General features: G+C 52.9%; 1 protein-coding gene across 2 annotated transcripts in view; it reads left to right on the top strand.

The window, feature by feature from the left end:
• TRIM67 (tripartite motif containing 67) overlaps positions 1-15066 on the top strand; it is a 53899-nt gene extending 38833 nt beyond the window's left edge. The window contains exons 7-10 of one of the 2 annotated variants that reach the window (XM_001915264.5): positions 2338-2476; positions 3920-4223; positions 7337-7499; positions 9006-15066. In XM_001915264.5, coding sequence (XP_001915299.1) covers positions 2338-2476; positions 3920-4223; positions 7337-7499; positions 9006-9071 — 672 coding nt within the window. In that variant the 3' untranslated portion in view covers positions 9072-15066. The remainder of the gene's footprint in view (positions 1-2337; positions 2477-3919; positions 4224-7336; positions 7500-9005) is intronic. The other variant, XM_023647720.2, reaches the window with a different exon arrangement.
• The last annotated feature ends 1520 nt before the right edge of the window (positions 15067-16586 follow it).

The raw sequence follows: 16586 nt of genomic DNA, 5'->3' as shown, positions 1-16586 counted from the left end.
GTCCTAAAGCGGAGGCCAGGAGTGGCTCAAACCACCCCAGGCTTTGGACTAGGCCACGGGGCTACCCTTTGCTCTGATGCCACGAGAGAGGGCATCAGCCCCAAGGACAGAGGGCTGGTGGGTCGGGGCTCGCAGCAGATGGGCTGTCTCTACCAAGGGCTCATCCTGGGCGGGCCCAGCAGGCAGAGATGGGGGCCGCAGAGAAAACTGGAGATGCCTTTTCCTTGAAGACTGACAGAGGTCTGAGGCTGAGTTAGAGCTCAGAAAAGGTGTCAGCAGCACGTACTTGCTACCCCACTAATCGGATCATCTCTATTCTTCAAGATCCTCCCACGTATCCCCCCTCACGCAGCTGCCCGGTCCCTCAATGTTCTATCACACCTTGCCTTGCCTGGTTCACTAATTATTTTACCTGGCAAGCTGCTCCACATGTGGGAGACACTTGATAAATGGTTGTTGGGATGTGATGACCTTCTATATTCACGTCCCCAAGGATGAAATATCATGGGGACAATAAAGGCTCTGGGGGGGCCAGAAATGCCTCTTCCACTTCCCCATCTGGTAGAAACCCTGAGAGAGCCCCCCACCCCAACACAGACCCCCTGATAGATCTCTACCCTGAGATTTCACCCAGTGAAGTTCAGGCTACTCTCAAGTTGTTTTGTCGACATGACACCAGGGAGCACAAACTCTGGGTCTTCTTCAAGCTCCTCCTTTCCAACCCCGAGAAGAATAAAGAAAGATGCATTCTAACAAACCACTGCAGTCCTAACAATTCTGCTATTTCTTCTCCTGGGGAATTGCACCCATTTGACAGATCTTGCCCAAGGGCAATATTCCTTTTTTTAATCTCAAAGGGATTTATGCAGATGTCATTTCATTTTTTTGTTTGAAAGAATACCCTACATGATGTAAAGAGTTGGGGAAATAACTGCACACTCTCTTGGGAATTTCTGAGTCCCTTGTGAATATGGGTAATTTAGGGAAGCGAGAAGATGAGGTAGCTTTAGGCAGGAATGGCGGATCACTCACTGGGTCAGAAGCTCAGTCATTCCGGTTGTGCACATGTGCCAGGAACTGAAAGAGCTCCTTGACCGGAAAGTAGGAAGAGAGCCCGTGTTTTTGAAACAAGAAGAAAGAGAAGACTGTTTTGAGATATTAAAGGAAGCAGCCATGAAGCTCAGATAAAGATGGCCTCTCCCCTTTTAGACAGGGCACTCACAAGAGCCAGATCCAAGGGCTAGAATTTATGAGGAACAGCGTGTTATGGTGGGAAAAGCATTGGCTTTGAATCCAGACAGACCTGATTCAAACCCAGGCTTCTCACCGGATTAACTGTGATCTTTGGCAAATTTCCTGCCGTCTCCGAGTCTCCTTGTGTGTAAAATACGAAAAATAATAGCAATGTCCCAGCGTCGTGTGAGGATTAAAATGCCATATACACCGCCTAATAACTCGGAATGACAAATGAAGAGTAACCCCCCTCAACAACCAAGCAGGAAACGTGTTTTAGACAAGCTCAGCAGAATACAATGACACAGGAGAGGTAAGGCTACGCATCCAAGGGAGTTAATAGGACAAGGGTAGGTGTGAAGTGAATGGGGAAGGAAGTAAATCGCTAGTCAAGGATCTTTGGGGTCCCATGCAGAAACATCTCACCCTCCCAGGAGGCCAGGAAAAAACAACTACAGGGGGGCCAAGGAATGGAAGATGCCAGCCTCAGAGAGGGAGAAGATGGGGAGGGGGTGGAGCACCCTTCTTGTCCAGAAGTGGTTTCAGCTCAAGTCAACTTGAATCCCCTGTGCTTGGCCACGCCCTTCCTGTCTACTTTTTCCCATCAAGTATGATGACCCTTCTTTTAAGACTATTGGTTATTTTTTTAACTTGAGATGCTTAGCTCACGTTTTCTAACTTAAATTCCCATTAGAAACCAACAATCTTCTATTGCTCCACCCGAGAAGGAACTGGGGTTTTCTGGAAGGGTTGGGGTCCCTGCGGTCCAGGGTCCCATCTGACGGGACTGACCTCAGCAGACACAGGACTCTCTCAAGCAGCATCCGAGCTGGCTGCAGACCTGTGGTCCCTCCCTCCTTCCCTGGGACCGCATCACATCCCACAGCCTCGCAGACAGAGAGGCCAGTCAGCCAGCAGCGAGGGTTCCTGCCCACCCTGGACATGGTCTGTGACCCTGCCGCCCCACATCCCAGTAGTCCTTATTCAATAACTCTATTGGGGTGACAGTGCTTTTAATGTCTACGTGTTGCCCAGGAACCATTTGCTCAGAGAAATTTTCCAGATAACAGAGGCCTCTAGTGAGCAGTCTTGGCTCTCTTTTAGGAAGTGTACGTCGGCAAGGAGACCCTGTGCACCATCGACGGTCTTCATTTCAACAGCACCTACAATGCCAGAGTCAAGGCTTTCAACTCCTCTGGCGTCGGGCCCTATAGTAAAACCGTCGTCCTGCAGACATCCGACGGTGAGCACGGGGTCTCTCGGGGGCAGAAACAGACTCAGGATGTGGATGAGCTTCTAAAGGAGAAAAATGGGGCCTTAAGCCCAACCCACATTTCACCCCTTGGATGGAAAAAAAGTATCAGCTGCTTAAGAATGAGGAGTGAGGGGGTGGAGGAATTGACCCTGGCAGTCAGGAAATAGACCTCCCACCGGCCCCGCCCCTGCTCTACCGGCACACAGCTCCTTGCCTGCACCTCCGTCCCCACAAGCCATCAAAGAAAGAGACATTCCCTCGCCCCATTTGCTGGACCTGCGAAAGGAGACTAGGAATTGAGAGGTTCTGGGAGACTGAAGTCCCACTTCCGAGGGGCTGAGAGTGGGTAGGACGGCCCCAGAGAAGAGAAGGCTGTGCAGTGGCCAGGGAGGCATACGCTGGCCCCAGGTTGGAGCCTTGCTCACAGCTGGAACCTATCTCTCGAATACCCAGTGCAAGAGCTCAGATCTGGTGGTTTACATACCTAACTGCGTCCCTTCAGGCTTCGGGCAACAACAGCACATCAGTAGTCCATTGGATGTGATCATCTGATGGGGAACGATGATGCAAATGAAGAACGCGTTCCAAAGAGATTTGGCCCTGCTGAACCGGGCACATTCCAGCCCCGGCTGCAGGGCTTCCAGGATGGTGCCAGTCCTATGTCTACTGTCATCATTTATCCCAGCACCTCCTCTGGTTGCCCTGAGAAAAACATGGCATGCCTGGATCGTCTCCCAAGGACAGGGAGGAGAGAGGACAGGAGCAGACGCTTTTGTCAAGGGCACAGCTGGGGATGTTTTCCTGAAAACGGTGCAGCCTGCAGAGTCATTTTACAAACTGCGAGGAGTTCACTGGCTTTTTGCCCCTAGGAGCCCTCCTGCCAGAGACAGGCAGTTCTTGCCCTGTGCACTGTGGTCATAATGTTAGAATAAAGACCTCACTTCCCACAACCTGAGGGCTTGGGGGAGCAGGAGGGGGCACCATCCAGTGGGCTGTGGAAGGGGAGAATGGAGCTTTGTGACTCCGGGTGCATCTCTTCACTTCTCTGGGTCTCAAATCTCCCACCTACGAGGTGGGGCATGGAGACCTCCTTCCTCTTTCACTCATCACAGTGTGTGCAGCGCGTGGTAGGGTGTTAGAAACCAAGACACCAGGAGATGCATTTAGATTTGGGGCTTTGAGGGCTGAATGTCTGTGTCCCTCAGCAAGGTTGGGTTCATGGGGTTGGGAACTTGGATGAACACAGATAAGGAAATGTGCATGTGCACGTGCATGTGTGCGTGTGTACGTGTGAATCATACAGGGAAGAGCATTTGGTGATGGGTTTCAACTTTCTGACAGATGCCAGGGAGTCTGTGTCTCTGAGCCTGGGTTAGAGACTGCTAGCAAATTCTATCCCCTGACCCAGCTCTTCTTGCCTCCTGCCTCCAGTGGCCTGGTTCACATTTGACCCCAACTCTGGCCACCGGGACATCATTTTATCCAATGACAACCAGACGGCCACCTGCAGCAGCTATGACGACCGGGTGGTGCTGGGCACAGCCGCATTCTCCAAGGGCGTGCACTACTGGGAGCTGCATGTAGACCGGTACGACAACCACCCAGACCCCGCCTTCGGGGTGGCCAGGGCCAGCGTGGTCAAGGACATGATGCTGGGCAAGGACGACAAGGCCTGGGCCATGTATGTGGACAACAATCGCAGCTGGTTCATGCACTGCAACTCCCATACCAACAGGTACGCTGCAGGCCCCCGCCCTCCTCTCCTCGGACGTGGGGTGTTTGGGAATGAGGGTCCTGTGGGACCAGTGTCCCTTCTGCTGTTCCCAAATTCAGGCATCAGGAATGTGGGGGAGGTGTTTTCAGCCACTTTGGCGTCCAGTTGCCAGGTAGAAGTGACCGTTTGCCTGCAGCCAAATGAGAGCATGCAGCAGAGACAGGAACAGAACCAGTGCACACAGGGTTCCAGGTGATTCGGCTGCACGACAAGATTCCCCCGGGCTCCGCAACTTGGGTTCTCTTCCCAGTTCTGCTCTGCTTTCCTTCACACACTAGCAGCCTGAGCTTGAATCACTGCAAAGCCCGTACCCTCATGGCTGAGACCAGGTCTCTACAGAGGGAGCAAGTGCCATTGCCATGGCTGGTCATTTAGCTGGAGTGACCCCTCCCGCTGCCCAGCCTTGCGTGGGCTTTGAGCCCAGGCAGCGCCCTCCAACAGGGGTGGCCTGAGAGCGGCAGGCACTGTTGGGGTACTCACTGATGATGGCTCTGTCAAGGGCATGCCCAGCGCTGCTTCATCCCCGGGGCTGGCCCTGGGAGTGGTGTTACCAGGGCAGACACAGGAAACTCAGGTCCTGGGAAAGATGGGCCCTCTGGGGCTGCCCTGGGAAGATGCCCCTGATGCCTGGGCCACCCCAGGGACTTGTGGGTGCCTTGGTCTCTCTCCTCAGACACGGAGGAGGCAGTGGGCCCTCCCACCATCCCGTCATAGCTCAGTGCTCTCTTCTTCCTCCCCCCAGGGATTCTGTGCTCCCTTCCTATGTGTAGGAAATGGTGGGGATGGAAAATCCTTGAGACCAGCGTTGGCCAAGGAACCCAGAAATGCAGAGTTGTGGCCACCTGGAGCCACCTCCCCACAGTGGGGTCTCCTTCCTGGTCTGCTAAGGATCCTCTCCCCACCAGGAGAGGCAAGGAGCCTTAAGGAGCCTGCCTCACTAGGCTCCAGCTCCAGCAGAGTCAGCCCTGGAGGCTCTCAGTGCTCCGGGTGCATGCAGTTCCTGCGAATGGCCCAGGTCCTGGTGTCGGGCAGGGACTTGCCTGAGGATCCCCGGGGGAACAGGAAGCAGACTCGACCCCTCCCTCCTGCCTTTTCCCTGACAGTGACCCCTATCTCCGGAGGCCTGGAAGAGGCAGCTCTGTCCCTCTGCACCCTCTGCCTGGGCCCTACAGGCTATCTGGGCCCTATATGCTGCCCAAGCCCTGTATGCTGCCCAGGCCCTATACGCTGCCCAGGCCCTATGTGCTGCCCAGGCCCTGCAGGCTGCCCAGGTCCTATATGCTGCCCAGGCCCTATATGTTGCCCAGGTCCTATATGTTGCCCAGGTCCTATATGCTGCCCAGGCTCTGCTCCCTGCTTACAAACCACAAAGGCACTGAGTCCAGGCCCACCAGCTCCATCTCTGTTTGCTTAAGCCAAACCGACACTCTGTCTGCCGGTGGGAGTAATAACTGGGGGCATTTATTGAGCACTTACTTTGTGCCTGAGGCTATAGGAAGCACCCGACTAATACGATCTCATTTAGTCCTCACAAAAGTACCATTGTTATCGCCATTTTACAGATTACAATTGTGACTGGGGAGTAGAAAGGCTAAACAGTGGCCCGAGTCACAGGGCTAGTTAGTGGTGCTGTCAGGGTGTAACTCAGGACCCCGGTTCCTGCTTTGTGTGTGTGGTGGGGAGCCTGGTGGTGAGGTGCAGAGGGGAGCACGGGGCCTCAGGGCGGCGCCACCAGCCGTGACCTCCACCGCAGGATGCTCTTGGGTGGGAATCAAACTTCTGCGCCTCAGATTGGTCGCTCCCGCCACCCTGTGGTCACTGTCTGAATAGCACCAAGGCCGCGGTTCCAGTTCCCTCCTCCCACCTGAATGCAAACACACCGTCTGGGAAAAACACCCTCCAAGTCAGCCCACCGGGCCCTCCTCACGACTTTCCCGTGCGCTCTGCCACACCATCGGCCCCCAGCTCAGTCCCAATGGGGAAAGGACAAAAATGGTCTTCTTTTTTTTTTTTTTTTTTTTAAGATTTTATTTTTTCCTTTTTCTCCCCAAAGCCCCCCGGTACATAGTTGTGTATTCTTCGTTGTGGGTCCTTCTAGTTGCGGCATGTGAGACGCTGCCTCAGCGTGGTCTGATGAGCAGTGCCATGTCCGCGCCCAGGATTCGAACCAACGAAACACTGGGCCGCCTGCAGCGGAGCGCGCAAACTTAACCACTCGGCCACGGGGCCAGCCCCCAAAAATGGTCTTCTTATCAGAGCAGAGCAGCTCTTAAGACCTCAACCCTCCACTAAGGGAAGGGAGAGTCTAATGGACTCTGCCCACCAGGAGCGGGCAGGTCAGCCAGGGCCGTGGGAGAGAACTGCTCACTTAAAGATTCTTCCGCGCCCAGTGGATATGCCGTCCCACCGCCACAAAATGCGGTTTCACTGACGTTTATCAAGAGGTCCCCGATATACCGTCTCAAGGATCCACTGTTGGTTGCCCGTGGGCTGGTGACTCAGGCAGGGGACCCGATTCCGGATTCAGCACCCATCCCCTGCCCTGCGCTGCCTTTCAAGAGTCCCTGGGATGTTTCTAGAAGGATGAGCTGAAGCAGGGTTGGGCCTCTTAAAGTCTCCTGGTGGCCTGGATGTCTGCCCCTCCATCCATCTCAACATCCTCACCTGGTCCACGCTGTACAGGGCACCAAGGTGGTGCCCTTCCTTGGCAGGTAAAGGAGCCTTCCTTACCCATGCTCCATGCTCCATGTTTGCAAGAGGGACCGCTCATCAAAACCCTAACTCCCTGGGTGTCCAGGTCTCAGACACTCTCAGGAAACAAGGAACGGAATAACCTGGTTCCCCTAGGGTGAGAAACCTTATGCGAAGGGTAAGGTCTTCCTGTGTGGCCCCTTAACAGGTGAGTGCTTCAGGAGAAGGCTTGTAAGCCCAGAAGAATAGCTTCCTGCACCAGCATGGCGGCTGTGTTTTTCGGGTGAGGTCATTCCCAGCATCCTGTAAGTGATGCTCCTGAGCCGTCACCTATGTCCCAGGCAAGATGTGGTGATGGGGCTTCCTGGGGTTTCTCTTCCCAGGACGGAGGGTGGTGTGTGCAAGGGGGCCACTGTCGGCGTGCTGCTGGACCTGAACAAGCACACTCTGACCTTCTTCATCAACGGGCAGCAGCAGGGCCCCACAGCCTTCAGCCACGTGGATGGGGTCTTCATGCCAGCCCTCAGCCTCAACCGCAACGTGCAGGTACTATGCATCCCTCTGGGCCAGATCCCCTCTGGCTGCTCCCCACTGCTGCCCAGGGGCCTCCGAAGTGCACTTGGGCAAAGTGGCCTATAAAAAAAGCTGCCCACATAGGCCAGCCCCAGTGTCCTAGTGGTTAAGTTCAGCGTGCTCCACTTCGTCAGCCCAGGTTCAGTTTTCAGATGCAGACCTATACCACTTAAATTGGCAGCCACACTGTGCTGGCAGCCCACATACTAAAAAACAGAGGAAGATTGGCACAGATATTAGCTCAGGGCTAATCTTCCTCAGCAAAAAAAAAAAAAAAAAAGAGAGAGAGAGAGAAAAGAAGCCACCCGCAATGCCCGCCCAGGCAGAGAGCTTACCTACTGGCCCACCTGGGGCACTCCCTGTAGACAGTCTTCTCTGGCATGATCAATTCTTCCGTGTTCACTTGAAGCAAGCAGAGGCTCTAAGGCAGCAGCTTGTGGAGGAGCAGTGGAAGGGAGGGGGGAAGAGGATGGAGTGGGGAAGCAAGTAGTGATTCCATTTTCTGGGGAAGCTGCAATAGAGGCATTAAGCAATCAGAGGGAAAGTCAGTGCCCCCCTGCCCAGCTGGGACCCTGCTGGCCAGGTGGATGCTGGGGCCCTCAGGTGGGGGCAGGTCAAGGCTTCACGTGGCTTTCCCCTGAGAGGGGAAGTAACAAAAGAGAGTTGGGGAGAGACCAATCCTACAGTGCCGTGGGCCTTCTCTTGTTCCCGCTCATCCCTCTCTGGCTCCCACAAGAAGCAGGACACTTGTTCTTTTAGATGTCAGAGCTGGGCCCAGTCCTAGGGGAGTGCTGATGGCCCTGGAGGCCCCCAATGGGCAGAGACAAAATGGGAACCCAGTGAGAGTATGAGGGACGGAGAGAAGTGTGGAGGCTCCATCCTCTGTTTCTAGCAGAGTCCTCCTTCCCCTGGGGAGTGTGGGGTTGGGGGAGGCAGTCCTGCTTTGTGGTGCCCATTGGCTCCGAATATTGATGGACCTACATCGATCAATTATCGATCGACTTGAACCTCCACTCATTTGCAAAAAGGGTCTGAAACAGCCTGAAATATGCGCTGTTATTCCATTGGGTTAACAGAACAAATGTAGGAAAGGAAAGAGTGCCATGGAGAGAAAGCAGAAACAAATATACAACCATGAGAGCCGGTACGCCTTCTGCAACAGAGCATCGGCCTTGCCTGGGTTCCTGGCTGCTGGGGCACAGTGGGAACCCCAGGCAGCTGTGTGGTTCTCACTATGAGGAAAGAGGTGCAGACCAGCTCCTTGAGGCACACTCGTGGACCTCACATTCATGATATTAAGCGGCATGATAAATAGCAGAACCCACAATACGGAGAAGCTGTCGCTCAGGCTGCTGCCTGTGGCAACCCCCCTCCCCGCCCCAAGCAAGCAGAGGGCCTGACTTGTGGCTGCTTGGCTGGCTGAGTGCTCAGGATTCATGGGTGGCCTCACCCACCCTCGCTTATCCTCTTCTTTTCCAGGTCACCCTGCACACAGGATTGGAGGTGCCGACAAACCTGGGGCGGCCAAAGCTGTCAGGCAACTAGCCCCCCAGCTCCAGCTCCCCATGGGCATCTAGGAAAAGCCCTGCCATCCCTCGCGGTCAGATAACACACGAGGGCAGGACAACCACGTCTTGGGTGCAACCCAGCAGCCACTGAGTATCTTAGAGACACGTTTTGTGGGGGATGGAGAATGGGTCTGCAGGCCACGCTCATGGGGCCACTGTCAGTGGGAAAAAAGATGTGTGTTTCCCCTTCATTCCACTTGGATGTTACAAATACTCACAAAGGAGGACCTTTCTCAAGGGAGTGAGAAAGCATTCGGGGTTTGGTTGTTTCCTGCCATCTGTTTTCAAAGCTTTCTTTTTTAGGGGACGAAAGGAGGGCAGACTTTGAGACTAGCTTCCTAAGAGCAAGAGGCAGGGAGACACAGGAATCCCACATCCTCAGTGTCAGCCCTTTCCTGGGACGCCGCTCCTTCAGAGGACCAAGGTTGCAGGATCCCATCTTTGCCAGAAAAATTATCCTTTAGCTTTTTGGTCCTGGAATCTTCGGTATGTTATGCTACTTGTGGAGTTAATCCAGGATCAATGGAAAGGGGCATTAATCATTAATCTTGATCTTTGCCCCTCTCTTGAACTGTTGAGAAGCTTTTAAAATGGTTTTCTTAGGTCCTTCATTAATCACCAGTCTCTCTCTCTCACACACACGGATGCATGCGCACACACACACACATACATGACAGTTTGCTCAGATTCATTCTCTCAGTTCTTAGTTCCTAAACACAAAAGAAAACACTGAAATTTGAATGACTCTGTGACGCCTGTCCACCTGGTGGTGGCTTTGTTCTGGAACTGGCTCCCCAAGAGGTTAAGTCCAAACCTGTCTGAGTCACTCTTCTGAGCTGTCCACTCTCAGCCTCCTAAGCCTGTAGGATGAGAGACGCTGGGGAAGCCTCTTTTACTCAATCCACCTTTGCTTGGAGACCCATCTTACTGTCATCATGAAAGCATCATGAAAGCAAGAAGTGGCCCCCGATGGCAGGGGTGGTTCTGCCATGACAGGGCCGGCAGGACCTCTGAAGAAGGCAGGAAATATAGCAATATCGTGTTCCTCGTCTCCCAGCTTCCGAGCATGAGCCTGGGTATGCTGAGTCCCAATGGCCAGGGCGGGGCTCTGGGGCTGAGCCCTCCCCTCCTTGCTAGGAACACTAACTTTCTCCCTCAAGACCCATGGAGTCATTTCCATCTCTCGGAAGGAGCCTGAACCCAGAGCACTTTCCCCTGCTCCTCCCTCTCTTCTTCCTTGTCACCTGCCACCTCCATCTCGTAGTCAACCTTTCTCTCTCCTTTTTAAAAGAATATATGTTATCAAGCTTTTTATTTTTGAGCTTGAGGAGTAACTTGTCTATTTGCTGGATTGGATTTTTATACACCTTAGCCTGTAAACCGGCACCAACTGTGTTGACTCGGTTCTCCCTGCTTGTTTAGACACCGCACTTGGCTTCCGAGTTACCCGGGCCAATGCTGTGCACATCCTACCCTCTATTCAGCAGATCCGACAACCCTACCTCAAAGCCCACGATCTCGGACTGCGAGGCTGCCTGTCCGGCCGTGTCCACCAGTGTGGTCGGCAAGGCCAGCTGCCCGGGGTCCTCAGGAGCTGCTTGGTGCTGTGTTTAAGCCTCTGCTGCCAAGGTCCCGGCAACCATCTTCTTAGGGGAAGTCAGGTCATGCCTCTTCCTTCTTGTCCTGCCAAGTGGTATCTAGGGAACATGGAGGTGCTTCGGCCAGAGCCGGCTGGGTGATGCATACAACCTGGGCTGCCCGAGGCTGCCGCATGTCCTTGTGTGTGCAGCTGCCTCTCTCCTGTGCTTCCAGTTTCCTTCAGTTTCCCTCCTTAGCCATAGCTCTGGGTGGACTCAGCTTGGAGGGTGGGGAAGACTCCTAAAGGTTGGAGGGCACAGAAGAACCATGGCCTTCCTGGGGTGGAGGAAGCCATGGCCGGCGGGTCCAGATGCCTCAGCTTTGGGAAATGAGAGTGAGAGAGTGGAGCGAGCATGTGGCTGGGACGGCGGGCTAGGCAGGACCACCTGGCCAAAGTGGCTTTTCACAGTGGAGTCTGGATGAAAGGCTGGGGAGGTCCCAGAATCATTGAAACTGGGGTCACTAGGTGGCCCGGCTCTGCGTCGTTGGAGAGTAGATGCTCAAGATCAGCCTGGATTTGGGGATACCCTTGGGAAAGCCAGCACCGAGGTCAGAGGGAGATATGGAAAAGGGAGAAGGGGAATTCCCACAATTTCAGGTGGCCTCATTAGGAAGAAAATTACCCAAAGTTCAGAGAGAAGCCACCAGGACCTCCACCCCACCTGCCACAGTCAGCAGTCTCAGGAGGTCCAGCAGGCGCCATTCTACCTTTTCCGACTCCTCCAGGAGCCCAGAAGCAATACAGCTGATATCAGGGACTGTGTCAGGCTGTCCTACAGCCACCTCTCTTGTCCTCAGCACAAAACACCTTTCAGGGACAAGAATGGACCTAAGAGAGAAGGCAGGTCCGTGCCACACACTTGTGTTTTTGGAGGATCAGCAAAACGAAGAGAGAACTCATCAATAATTCATGGCCTTATGTCAGCATCCCAGGAAGCCCCTGGAATTCAGAGTGGAAGCGACGGGTCGTGGGCTTCTCATCTGTCATCGATTTCCCTGTTCCTTTACAATATGGTGACATTTCTGTACATAAAAATTACGTCACAATGATGCTTTTGTTGGGCTGGCTGAGGAATAACCTGGTGTTCATCTATCAAGCAGTTTCAGTGGGGAAGGAATTCATAGTATTCTAAAATGTCAAGTTCCGCTGCGTTGTAAATAATGCCTCGTGATGTGCTTCTGCGGTTTGTTCTTTGCTAGTGAGCAAGTTTGGTCCAAGTGTATGCCTTTCCTTTTAGAATTAATGTCTTTAAAAATTTCCAGTAGCATCTCACTGCATAGCATCCTAGCTCCTAATTCAAAGCAAGGTAAGACATTACACACCATCCTGCTTTTCCCCTTTCTGTCCTGCTTGGGAAAATAATGATTCCAATTAAAGCGGACACCAGTAATCCTGACCCACAAAGGAACAGACCTAAAAACTAGAAAACTGTATATAGCTCTAGCTGAATCTTCAGCCCTTTGTGTACTCTGGGTTTGTGACAGTGCCCTCAGGCGCCCCGTGGCCCACCAAGGTTGGAGAGGGTCGTGCTTTCCAGCGTGAGCCTGGGCAAAACTGTGGAGTTTACAAAGAGTGATGGGCACAGGCCCACCCTCCTTGCTCTTGGTGCCCCCCGCCCTCTGCCTACCAGAGCATCTCAGGAAAGGATCAGATGCAGGATCTACATGGACTTCTTCCAGAGATATTTGCATTTCAGCCTTAAGTCTAATTGCAAGTGAAAGGCTTGGTCCCCTGTGAAGGTGTGTTTCAGCACAGGTGAGCAGGCAGCTTATCGATAAAGCTGCTCTGGGCTCCCTGGCCACCTGCTGGCTGCGAGACATTGAGGGAGGATGTAGTCCTTGGGGGGATTCAACAGGAGAATGCTGAGGAACACATTTACAAGGCCCACGGATGATGCTAGAATTTCTTAGCCTCAGTACTATTGACATTTAGGGATGGGTAATTCTCTGTTGTGAGGAGCTGTCCTGTGCACTGTAGGATGTTTAGCAGGATCCCTGGCCTCCACCCACTAGACGCCGGTTAGCAAACCCAAATTAGTTGTGACAACTAAAAGTGTCTACAGGCATTGCCAGATGTCCCCTGGGGGACACTCCTGGCTGAGAACGACTGGGTTATGCTAGTGGTTTGTCTTGTGTGGATAGGCAGAGTGATGTGTGGGGCGTCCACTGCAGTGTTACGTGGACAACCTGTATCACAAGTCTGTGGGCCTTCGTCTCAATGCCCAAGACCAGGCTTTCCCATAGGTCTGCGGCATTCTGCCAGCTGGGGCGGGGAGGGAAAAATAGGGTGAGCCACGAACAGAAGCCAACCTGTCGGTTCTCACTTTGTGTTCACTGAAGATGCACCCCAGCCCCCACCCCATTCCTAGACAGCAAACCTGTTACCTTCGTTTTCCTTGGCCCCTGGTTCCTGGAAGCGACAGGAACTTCTTAATGGATTTATGGCCTTTAATTGGTTAAAAAAAATCAAGTCGAATATCATTAGAAGATAGTCAAGGTCTACGCTGATCCTGAGAAATCTTGACTTTTCTTTTGTAAGCCAACAGCTATTTTCATTGATCACCTTCCTTGGCAGTTTCTCCTTGAAGAGAAAATGATCCTAACAGCTTTAATTTTAAATGGACTATAAAATGGAGGAGAGTAGGTTTGGGGCGGGATGTATTGACCAGACACTAAGTTCAGTCCTCGGAAACTCATGTCTTTTAACCTGGCTTTGATGTTGGTTCATAGTATGGGTGGGGGCAAATCTCTCAAATCTTTCTGTGCCTCAATATCCCTGCCTGAAAATGAGACTGGTCATGCTAACCTACCTCCTCTGATGTATTGTGAGAATTATAGAATAACACTTTTTAAAGAAGAAAGTGTCGTCTTTCATCTATTGAGTCTAGGCTAATGGTTCACATTCAATGAATCGAGCCTGTGTGGGACTTTCCAGAGTGTTCTCTGACCACAGTGTCTTCCATCTGAGCTTCTTATGACCGGGAGCATGTATTTTTTTTACACAGCTGCCTGGCCTTGAGGGAGTAAAACTGACATTTAAAACAGGCTTCATATGACCCTAGAAAGCAACACCCCAAATGTCCCCATTCCCAGTGAGGCCTATTTTAATGGTATTCTTCGTGCGAGGTGCTGTAAACAGGCCACGTGTCAGCATTCTCATTGTTAGACCCAAAGGCACCTGCCTGTGTGGGAGGAGATTAACCCGCCTTTCTGTCTCCTTGATTACCTTAAGTTCTTGTATCTAAGGGGTCCCCCCACCATAGTGTGTCTCCTTTGTTTCCAAAGATCTCAGCAGAGGGAGCAGCTTTGAAAACCAAGGTCAGCGAGTAAGGTGAGATGCAATCAAGCTGCAGTCTAGAAGGCTGGCTGGGCAAAAAGGTGGAGGGGGCTGGTGGTCGGCACTTCGCTGGGGCTTCACTTGCACTGTCTGTTAAGGGCGGTTCCTGCTTTTTTCATGAATGCTGTTGACTTCAGTCAGAAGGAGCAGTTGGGAGCTGAGACCCACAGGGAAGTCGCGTCTGGAGGCATCACTATTCTCTCAAAGAGAGCAGCTCACGGAGGGCCAGGCTGCCTCACCTAGTCCTGGGGAAGACCCGGGGGCCTTGTGGGCAAGCCAGATGGGCGCTGCTCACCAGACCAGGCCCTCAGGAAGGCTCTGAGGAGAGTCCAAAAACAGCCCTCAGGTTTGGAAAAGTGACTGTTTGCGGCTGTGGAAGCAGGAACATGGCGGGTGCTTCCTGGGTGAGACGCCAGCCTGGGGAAGGCCTTTCCGACTCCTCCCACACCTGGTGACTGGACATCCCAAGCCCCAGACTTTCTCAGCACTGAGAGGACGTGCAGAGTGAGCAAAGCAGAAAATGTTAAATGCATGATGTAGAATTGCTGCTTTCGCACTATACTGTTGTATTAAGCATGAGAGATGTGTGTGAACATTGGCAAAGGAATTTAAAAAGTAACAAAAAGCTTTGTGTCCTTGTTTTGGCTGTTGACAGAACTTCCATTTTCCTGCCTTTCCTTACCCGTTTCCTCCCGTCCTTCCATCGCGTCCACTTTCTGTCACTAGTTGTTTGTATTCGGTGGCACCTCTTGGTCCCATTGGTGTTCATGTTCCACTAGAAACACAGAACAGGGGGAGAGGGGGTAGCGAAAGCAACTTTTTTCTAATTTTTGTATTGGTATCCACAAGCGTTTGTATTTTTTGAATTGCAAACACTGTGTTTTCTGGTCTCTGGGGGTTGGTTGAATTTTGTGTATTGCCTTTTGGAAAACCTGAGTTTTACCACAGTCTTAAGCAGATTTGAAATAAATTCTTTTGACACTGCCAACAACCGGAAGACATGGTATGGTCTGTAATTACGATTCGTGGCAAGGTCTGCCTTTCTCCAAACTGGCCTTGACTGCCAGCTGGACGGTTCAGGCTGCAGGAGGGGCGGCCTCCCGGCCTCCAACCCAGAGGGCCAGGGCATTGTTCAGCGTCAGGGTCGGTGTGGGTCTGCTGTGTGTGCCCAGGAAATCTTAGTTACATATGACTCAAAATTATAAGGTACCATGTCAAACAGTGGAGAGCTCATGGAATTCATTTTGCAAGAGGTACTAAGGCTAGAAATTGCCAACAGTTAACACATGGTTAAGATAAATTCATGAATAAAAAATTGATCATGGGTTACAAGCGGAAACTGAGCCTGGGGGAAAACATCCTAATCTGTGAGCATCAAGGAGACCGATGAGCTCCTTCGACTACACAGAATGAGCCTGAGTGTGTCTGATCTGAAGACTCTGTCCCTTGTTGCCTTCCTCAGATCATGATCCTCAAGAGCAGCCATCTCACATGCCCCCAACGACCCCTGAGACCCGGCCTCGCCCTTCAGTTACCTGCAGATTACTGAACGGCTGGGCCGGCTGCGTAGGGGGTAGCTGCAGACTCAGATTAGACAGCAGGACACTTAGCAGGTGCCGTTGGGATCCACACCCTTGGAAGCAAAGGGAAGCAAGCAGGATTGGGCCAAGAGAGATGTCGAGCCGTGATGCAGACCCAGCCAAGGCCTCAGCCAACTCTGCTCTGGAGTTGTCCGGAGTCGGGATGAGAGAACTGGTTTAATACCCTCGCATCAATCCTTCACTGACTGTGGGCCACCTTGGGAAGGGGTGAGGCAATCCCTGAGGAGGGCAAACAGCCGGAGGCCGTGCCCTCAGCACTCTCAGCAGCCGAGCAAATAAGTCCTTATTCTTGAAAGGGGATCTGGGTGAGACATAGCGCATCCACCACAGTCCACCCACGGTGCCACAGATCCATGCTTCACTTGAGTTTGGGAGAAGGTCTTCCAGAGCTCCTGGGGCGAGGCTTAGACGAGGAAGGTGAGGGGGACAAAGCGTGTTCCCTGCCCCTGTAGCTGGTCGCGGAGCTGCATCGGACAGCCATCGTCTGCCCCCACCTGGCACCTCTGCTAATCATGATCCAGACCCTCATCTCCCGGGGTGAGCCTCAGGTCCCCAGGCCCTTCTCGGTCCAGCGTTGCTGCGCTTGTCTACTTACCATCAAAATTAGGCAAAGGGAGTATCAAGAAACGCCTGAATGGATGGCCTGGGTGCAAACAGCTCCCTCCCTGCCCCACTGGGCAACAGCAGCCCTACCTCCTCTTGATGGTCAGGGTCACTGCCCCCTGCAAGGTGGTGGCTCTTCTGGCCCAGGCAACCACCTGTTCAAGGGGACACGTGCTGTGTTCTCTTGCTTTTCCCTTTGGGAAGCGGGGTCTTAGGTCCACAGGGCCGAGAGCTGTGGGGACGGGAATCACGAGCTCCCTAAGTGGGTCACTGGGAGTCACGTTAGGCAGTAGTGTTGTGTGGAGGAAGGACC

The sequence above is a fragment of the Equus caballus genome, chromosome 1, assembly GCF_041296265.1.
Source record: "Equus caballus isolate H_3958 breed thoroughbred chromosome 1, TB-T2T, whole genome shotgun sequence".
Taxonomy (NCBI): domain Eukaryota; kingdom Metazoa; phylum Chordata; class Mammalia; order Perissodactyla; family Equidae; genus Equus; species Equus caballus.
This window is presented reverse-complemented; position numbering and strand designations above follow the sequence as displayed.